This window comes from Budorcas taxicolor, chromosome 15 (genome assembly GCF_023091745.1).
Source record: "Budorcas taxicolor isolate Tak-1 chromosome 15, Takin1.1, whole genome shotgun sequence".
In the NCBI taxonomy this organism is placed as follows: Eukaryota; Metazoa; Chordata; class Mammalia; order Artiodactyla; family Bovidae; genus Budorcas; species Budorcas taxicolor.
In genome coordinates this window covers 33068940-33077631 of record NC_068924.1, presented here as the reverse complement: position 1 = coordinate 33077631, position 8692 = coordinate 33068940, and the positions used below count along the sequence as shown (strand labels likewise).

The following is an 8692-nucleotide window of genomic DNA, read 5'->3' as shown; positions in this document are numbered from 1 at the left end:
TTATTCTACTATATACTTCTTAGAGGATTAAGAAATGATGTGTAATTTCTTACATTTCAAACCTTTAACGTCAGGTCTTTCTTTTTTCCTGTCACTTTGTGAAGCTTGTTTTGAATTGAGAGGCCAAAGTCAGCACAGAAAACTTCAAGAGAGAAATGGAAGTTTTTAACTCTTCAGATCTTATCCTCAATGAGCAAACTGGATAGAGTTATTTCTCCTTAGGTTAGAAATACTATGATTTAAATACCCTATCCTTGAGTGTGTTCTCATAAGAGTTCACATCCTAATTTTCAGTGTAAAAGCATTATTTGAAGATACATTTGCAGGAAGCATTTGGTGACTCTTGTTCTTTTTCTCGGCATGTCATCCACTTTGGTAGTGCTTAAAATAAAGTACTCAGAAGGTAAGTTGAAACAGACAACAAGCAATATAATACAAAATGTTATGAGTAAAGTGTGTTACTCAGATCCTTCTAAAATATGTTTCTCTCTATTTTGAAGGCCACGGGATAGGCATCTTGACTAATGGAACCAGTCTCTTCCTTTGATCATCAGCAGGGTTATCTTTTCAGGAAACCAAGTCTCGGTTCAGATGACAGTTTTAGATGAGGCTGACATGAAAGAGAGAAGGACTTTTTTTAATTATTAGCTCCCTGAGAAATATGCATTCTCTCTCTTTAGATTAATAATTCTTCAGCTGAAGCCATAAACAGGAGCTTGATCAGGTCTTGTGGGTTGAGGGGGTGGGGTGGGGATTTTTTGATCTTTATTTTTTTGCTCAGATAGTAAATAGGATCTGAATGTATGTGTCAGCCTGGCATACAGTTACAGTCTGCTGACTCTGGGTAGATCAATTTTGGTCAAATGAGAATAAAAAAATAAATGTAATGTGAGTGCATTTCTTTAATCTCCTAAGGCTTGGGGAAAGCTTGCAAAGATGGGTAGTGAGTACCCTCTCAGACAGAAGATGCTCAATAAATGCTCACAATAATAGAATATCATAGATGGATGAAGGGGAAGCATTGAGAATGTTGGAGTCTGGCTTCAACAACTTCTTTCCATTTTCTGTTTGTGAATACCTACTTTGGAAAAGGGCAAAAGGAATTATGGCAATTAACTAAGTGTGCACTGTTCAGTAGCTAACCACTAGCCATATGTTGTTTAGTGAGCACTTGAAATGTGGCTAGTCTGAACTGTGAACAGAGATGTGCACTAAGTATAAAATATACACTGGATTTTGAAGATTTAGTATAATGAAAGGAATGTAAAAAAACTCAATGATACCCATATTGATTACATGTTGAATAATATTTTTTATATATTGGGGTTAAGTGAAATACATTACTATTTTACCTGTCTCTTTCTACTTTTCAAATGTGACTGATAGAAAATTTTAAATTACTTATGTGGTTTGCATTATACTTTAATTAGATGATGCTTGTCTGGACTTTGGAGATAATGTAGGCAATGAAATATCTCTGCTTTTAAGGGCGAACTTGCTAGCTATGTAACTATATGATTATTCTCCTTAGGTAGACTGGTGGGAGAAGAGGGGAGAGGGAAGCCTGTTGACTCTGGAATGCCTCTTCCCTCTGACCTGAGACTTCATCATGCAGGCAGCCTCAGTCACTCAGCCCTATCCGATTCTTTCGCAACCCCATGGACTGTAGCCTGTCAGGCTCCTTTGTCCATGGAATTCTCCAGGTAAGAATGCTGGAGTGGGTGGCCATTCCCTTCTCCAGGGGATCTTCCCCACCTAGGGGTTGAATCTGTGTCTCTTGCATTGGCAGGTGGATTCTTTACTATTGAGTCATCTGGGAAGCCCACCCTGAGCCTTACCCCAAAATTGAATCTCAAGAAGGGGCTAGGCACCTTGGGGGCCTCCTTCACCCAACCTGGGAAGTAGGATGGGCCAGACCAGAGCCCCAGCATCACAGAGAAACTTGACAGCTTTCTTCATCTCCTGATTTCCCAAGAGTCTGGGTTGTAATAACTCTATCTAAGAGGAAAAAGGAAATTTTGTGGGACAAGCCCTGCCAGGACAGCCTGTGCTCATACTGGACTCAGGCCCCATAGCCCCTAGTGGGGTCCCAGCTGAGATTACCTGAGCACCCTGGGAGAAAGGTGTATCCTTTATGGAAAGGGGTGGCGATGGAGGAATCTCTCTCTTGGCCTCCACTTCCAATCCCCAATTTCCACCTCTGAGCCTCCAGGGGCCTGCGTTAGTGTGGGCAGTGGGTCCACTCTCTCAGCCACAAAGCTTTGCTTCCCAGCACTGCCTAAAGGGGAAAGGCAAGGAAAACTCCGGCAGTCTTGGAAGTCCTGCCCTTTCTCACAGCTGTCCAGTTTCCTCCCTCCGTCTGTCACTTCCCAGGTTCCGTGGAGGCAGAGGAGGGAGGGCTGGACTCCTGGGGAAAAGGCCTTCAAGCGCTTCTCCGTGGGGCTGGGCTCTTGGGCAGGTGGGTCCAGTGTGAGCAGTAGAGAGAGGGGAGTGTAGGCAGGGCCTGGGGAGATAGCTTTAGCTTGGAGGGAGAACAGGGAGTATGAAATAAAAGTATATGAAGTAAAGAGGCAGTAAGGACTTCCCTGGTGGCTCAGATGGTAAAGCGTCTGTCTACAATGCAGGAGACCCGGGTTCAATGCCTGGGTTGGGAAGATCCCCTGGAGAAGGAAATGGCAATCCACTCCAGTACTATTGCCTGGAAAATCCCATGGACAGAGGAGCCTGGTAGGCTACAGTCCATGGGGTCGCAAAGAGTCAGACACGACTGAGTGACTTCACTTTCACTTTCTTTCAAGGACTGAGCAGGCTGCTTACCTCACCCTCTCCCTTCCCTCCTTGGATCCTGCAAACATCCAAGGAGAGGTGTAAGGTTGAATTCTGAGACAGGGTTTGCAGTACCATGGCTCCAAGGTAACTGCTATTCAACAGAGTGTTTTACTGCCCCTACTCCCAAAGGGACTTTCAGAAATCTTGTCGTTTCTGAGGCTGAAGTTAGTCCCCACCCCCAAGTGAAGCTGAAATCCCACCCTCAAGGGTGGATGTGAGTCTGCTCTGTGTAGGGATGCAGTGTAGGTGTGCTGACCCAAAGGCTATTTACAGGGGCTACTGCTGTTTGTATATGCACCATTCCCTCAATGGCCACTCTGCCTCTAGAGTCTCAGGAGACAAGATGCCTCAGCTCTCACTGGGAGCTGGTAGATGTGGGTCAAGTGTGGACTGTCACCCCCACCACCTCTTCACGAACTTGTCTTCCCCTGGACCAGAGCTAAGACCAAGCATTGACTCCCAGAAGCCTGCTATATTCCCTCTCTGAGACCACCTGCTTTGGGGTCTTCAGTTCTTACCATTATAAACTTTAAAAAGATCATATTTCAGGCTCCAGGACATGAGTTCTGACTTCATTTAGAGGCTTCCTTTCCAAGATCTTATTTTAAAGTTATTTCCCCCTTCGTTCTCCTTTCTCTCACTCTCCTCATCTATTTACCATTTACCAGTTTATCCGTATGGAATACGACGCTCCCACTTCTTGGAGAGCTGTAGTTTGGGGCCTAATTGATTCTGGTAATTAATTTGTTCTACCTGCTAGATCAGATGGAAATCCTACCCGTGCGCCCAAGGATTAGCACTTGGCTTTCTAACACCTCCTCTAATTATCTAATAGCATGGGTTGTGTGGACTCAGTCTCTATTAAAACACTTTTACTATTAGCAGTAGTGATTGGAATTGTGATGATGACTAGATTTCAACAAATTAGAGCTTAAAAATGGAGAGATGGAAGAGAAGTGGCTTCTTTTAATTTCCCTGAGTTTAACATCAATAATTAGAGCAATTTTCAGAGATGTGAGCTGAAATTACCCCTGCTGTGTTGTAGATGATCACCTTAATTTTAGCAAATTGACTCCAGGGAAATAAATGTGACAGTTTAGAAAAAGACAAACAGAAGAAGAAAAAAAAAAAACCCAAAAGATTGGGAGGAAAGTGAAAAGAAAGGTTGCAAAAGGGAATGGGAGACAAAAACACAGTACAATTGTTTGGCAGGCTAGGGTTGGCTGACAAGTGACGGTATAATAGAAGTAGCAAGTCATGTGAGTGGAATGAGGAGAGTGGGAATTTGAGAGGAGGAGGAGGCTGGCATTGAGAGGTAGTTCTGGACATATTTATACCGATCAGATTACCTGACTAATGTTGATATAACTTTCCTCACAACACCCTCTAAAACTGAGGTAAATAATGTTATGATCATTTATTTACCTCCACAAATTAGTCATCCCTTACCCATCAATTTAAGTTGGGTCAGCAGATATAGGCTCTCTCCTCACTTCTTCTCTTCCCCTTCTGCTATCATTGCTCTAAAGTTTTAAAGCCCAGACCCCAATGCTGAAGTATGTGCTTTTATTCTGTTGCTTCAGGTCCCTTTAAATGCCCTCTGCTCTCTAAAGAGGAGTTTGTCCGACGGTAGAGACCTTTTCTCTTTCGCTTTCTTTAAAAGACAACTGGGAGCTAGGCAGCTCCTGCACTGGCCAGACAGAAACTGAGGTCCAGAAACCTGGTAAGAGCAAGAATCCAGTTTTCTCTGCTCCACTCTTCCCGGGCCTGGCCGGTCGCATTCAGCACCGCGGACAGCTCCCCGCTCCGCCCCGCTCCGCCCCGCGCCCACCGCACCTCCCCTCTGCCTCTGGCAGCCTTGCCATTGGCTCTCCCGGCTCCCCTCTCCAAGCTGCCAATTCTCCTACACGTAGACCCAATCTACCCAGGAGCTTATCTTCTCGCCTCTCCAGCTCCCGGGGTAGCCCAAGGCCGAGAAGAGAGCATCAGGGTGGTTGGCTCTCGACCAGGCGAGGTGAGACGCCGCCTGCTTCCTACACTTCGTCCCCGGCCCTCGCCCTGTGGCAGGCGCTCGGTTCAAGATGAATCTCAACTTCACCTCCCCTCTACACCCGGCGTCATCTCAGAGGCCCACGTCCTTCTTCATCGAGGATATCCTGCTACACAAGCCCAAGCCGCTGAGGGAGGTGGCCCCTGACCATTTCACCAGCACTCTGGCCTCCCGGGTGCCTCTGCTAGACTATGGCTACCCACTCATGCCCACACCCACTCTCCTGGCTCCTCATCCCCATCACCCACTACATAAGGGAGACCACCACCACCCTTATTTCCTCACCACCTCGGGTAAGTAACAGGGGTCTCAAGGAATGGGGAGCAAGAACAGGTCTTCCAGCAGACTCTGAGCCTGTGGTGGAGCGGAGGAAAGGCCAGAGCTGCCTGGGCCTGGCTTGGCGGCCTCCTTCTCTAAGTGACAGGGGAAGAATGTTGGGGATATAGCTGAGAACACAGGGAGCTCCCTTGAGGCATGCCAAGGCAGGGTGGTAACTCTGCACTTTTTATAACGAAGGACACATGCCTCGCCAAGAAGTGGCTGTAGGTTTAGGTGATACTCTTGATGCGCAATGTTCAGTTTCCTTTTTCTTGGTTTTGGTCACTTTGGTGCATCTCTGTCCCCATCGCTATCTCTTTCACTCTGAGGGGGACCCCTGACTATCCCACCCCATGGAAGGGAACTCAACTTTTCAGCCCAGAAGCTCAAAAAGCTTCAGTGGGGCCAGCTCTCTCCTTCCAGGTGCTGAGCATTCGCAGATACTTCAGGGGTTTAGAAGTAAAGGAGGGTTTGGGATATTGTAAGGACTGAAGGTTTGGACTGGCCTGAATAAGGGAGAAAAGGTAATAAAAAAGAGAGGAGGCTGTTCGTTAACCCTCTTCACTTCCAACATCCATCATTTAATTCACAGTCTTGGGCTGAGCTGCCCTCCCCAGCCCCAGTTGCTGGCGTCTCTGGAGCCCCAGCCAAAGTAATTCGATTTCCGAGGCATGGCAAAGATCAGAGGCCAGCAAAGTCTGGCTGGGACAGGGATATGTGGGGGAAATACCCAGTTTTTTTTCTGCCTCTCTCTGAAAGGCCACACTCACACTTTCTTTTCCGGCCTCTTCATTACAGCCGGAATAGAGTGATTCGTTGAGTCCAGATGCAGGGCGTAGCGGGAAAAACAGTCCCGGTCGGGGTGGGGTCTGGAAAGACAGGAGACAGTCTGTGAAATGTGGGCGCTGGAATCCACGACAAAAGTTAAAGCGTTTGTGAAGCGGTAAAACCCAGACAGGGGCACTGGGTTGGAGGGGCAATTATAAAACTTGTGTCCGAGCTCGCCTTTTGGTTTTGGCTTCACCACGGGCCAGAGACAGCTCTTTAGCGCTGCACCCATGTTCCCCGCAAACAGCAAATAGTGGACAAAGCCCGAGATACAGGAATTACCTGTTTTCTGTTTCTGCTTTTCTCTGTGGAGTCAGTCGATATTGATGTCTGTGGCGGCTGGTAAGCTTGGCGCGTCTCAGAAAAGGTAAAGCCTGCGAGGGTCAGGAAAGACTCGAGAAGTCTCCCGAGGCAAGGCGCTTCAATCCTTCTGCGTGGGGTTGGAGGGAAAGAACAAGAAAAAGAATGAGAACCAGATCAGTGAGCGGGGTCCCCAGCGCTTCCCCGAAACTGACAGGAAACGAGCGAGACGGAAATTACCCCTCCGTTTTCGCTCAGGAGCTTCACTTGCATCTGACTGTTGGTCTATTCCCTTTGGTTGCAGGCGGGGAGAACCGGGGCGGCTCAGTGAAGAGAAAGGTGCTTTTTAAGTAAGGTTGTGAAGCAGGATCACATTCACTGCTTCCATCAGTCCCAGGACATCACTGATTGTCACTGAGTGTCCAGAGAAGACTGGAAGTATCGGGTGGGGGCGGGTGGGGAGGAATAGCTGCTGGACCACTCGACGTTTGCAAGAATATTTTGGTAGGCGCCGCCAGAAGTTTTTCTCCAAGAGGACATTTTCAAAGGCCTCCGGATCTATTTGATAATTTTCTTTTCCGTTTTACTTACTGTTTACTGTTTGTATTTATAAATGGCCTTTCTGATAAAGATCTCCAAGCGCTATTCTTGCAATTTGTTCCCCTCTGCCCTGCGATTCCTAGGAGAAGCTTTGGGGGAAAGGGGCGGGACCAGTGGGGGCGCGAGGCGGAGGGGCTGCCGGGGAACTACGGTGGGAGTCGGGCGAGGGGCGCTCTCTGCCCACTTGACCGCTCTTCTCTCCGCAGGGGTGCCGGTCCCCGCGCTGTTCCCGCACCCCCAGCACCCGGAGCTGCCGGGGAAGCACTGCCGCCGCCGCAAAGCTCGCACAGTTTTCTCGGACTCGCAGCTCTCGGGCCTGGAGAAGAGATTCGAGATCCAGCGCTACCTGTCCACGCCGGAGCGGGTGGAGCTGGCCACGGCCCTCAGCCTGTCGGAGACGCAGGTGGGCTGGAGGAGGGGGAGGCCCCTTCTCCGCTCGCTCCTCTCCCTAACGCCTCTGGACGGGCCGCAGAGTTCCCCCTTGATTCTAGACTTCTCCAAAGACCCGTAGGAAGACTACCGACACTTCCAATCGCTTGTCTGAGTCACTGAAGCAAAATCTCTCGAGCGGGTTCCGGACGCGGAGGAAAACCCCCTCGAATGATTCCGATGATCACGTCCTGTTTGAGGACTACCATTTCTGCGCTTTCCCCCACTCCTTTGCCATCAGGGCAGTAGCCCGGGTCAGAGGCAAATCAGTAAGAAATAAAGAGGATTCTTGACCCGAGATAAGTCCACATAAGGGTTTTTTCCCCCCCTTAATGTTTCTCACAGCCGCAAGTCTTCATACCCACCCTCTCCCTAACACACTCTCACACACATGCACAAATATGAGCCTTCTTCCTATTTCCCTGTCCTGAGTGGGAGAATTGTTTTCATTTTCGTCCAGACGCTTTTCACCTGCAACCCCAAAACGCCTGGCTCCACTCCCTCTCTATTTTCTGAAACCCAACTTGCTGTGAAGGCGCAGGCCTGCCAGGCCCCAGTGACTTTCTCTCTGATGAGAAGCAGTGAGTCTGCTTCTCTGCTCTTCCTGTCCAGGAGTCTTGCTGGAACAGGTATTTAGATGTCACAGTCAGAGAAAGTAAGTGGAAAGGAAAGGAAGCTCACCCATGCAGCACTTACTGTTAGAGGTTCTAATTAATAGCAGTATTAGTATGTACTAAGCACACCATATTGAGCCTCGTTGTTATTTTGGGGCTATTACTTCTGAGAGCCCTAGGATATCTGGTTCCCATTCAAGCTAAGACGACAACTTGTGAGCCGTGCAGGTGTGACCTAACCCAAGGGCGAGACAGTCAACAGCTTCTGGATAATTCGTCAGTGGGTTGAGGTCTATTTTCTTAAACCCCAGCAATCGCTTTTATCTTCGCTGAGTCTGAAGGAATGACATGCTTTTCTTTCTTTCTCCCCGGAATCAGGTGAAAACGTGGTTCCAGAACCGCCGGATGAAGCATAAAAAGCAGCTGAGGAAAAGTCAAGACGAACCCAAAGCGCCTGATGGGCCCGAGAGCCCCGAGGGCAGCCCCCGCGGCCCCGAGGCCGCACCCGCCGAGGCTCGGCTGGGCCTGCCTGCCAGCTCCTTCGTGCTGACGGAGCCGGAGGACGAGGTGGACATTGGGGACGAGGGGGAGCTGGGCTCAGGGCCGCACGTGCTCTGAGCCGCGGGGCTGGAGAGGCGGGGAGGACGCGGCGGGGCGGGCCTGGGAGATCGGCTTCGGAAACCCAAACGCTGCACACCTGTTAACCCTCCAACCGGTGCGGGCC

General features: G+C 49.1%; 1 protein-coding gene across 1 annotated transcript; it reads left to right on the top strand.

Annotated features, from left to right (window-relative positions):
- Positions 1-4910: 4910 nt before the first annotated feature.
- BSX (brain specific homeobox) lies at positions 4911-8586 on the top strand. Its single transcript, XM_052653376.1, has 3 exons — positions 4911-5172; positions 7132-7328; positions 8347-8586. The coding sequence occupies exons 1-3, from the start codon at positions 4911-4913 to the stop codon at positions 8584-8586; spliced, it is 699 nt and encodes a 232-aa protein (XP_052509336.1).
- Positions 8587-8692: the final 106 nt, after the last annotated feature.

Coding starts and splice junctions, on each gene's coding strand:
- BSX (XM_052653376.1), top strand. CDS start 4,911: ATGAATCTCAACTTCACCTCCCCTCTACACCCGGCGTCATCTCAGAGG. Junction 5,173..7,131: donor TTATTTCCTCACCACCTCGG/GTAAGTAACAGG, acceptor TTCTCTCCGCAG/GGGTGCCGGTCCCCGCGCTG. Junction 7,329..8,346: donor TCAGCCTGTCGGAGACGCAG/GTGGGCTGGAGG, acceptor CCCCGGAATCAG/GTGAAAACGTGGTTCCAGAA.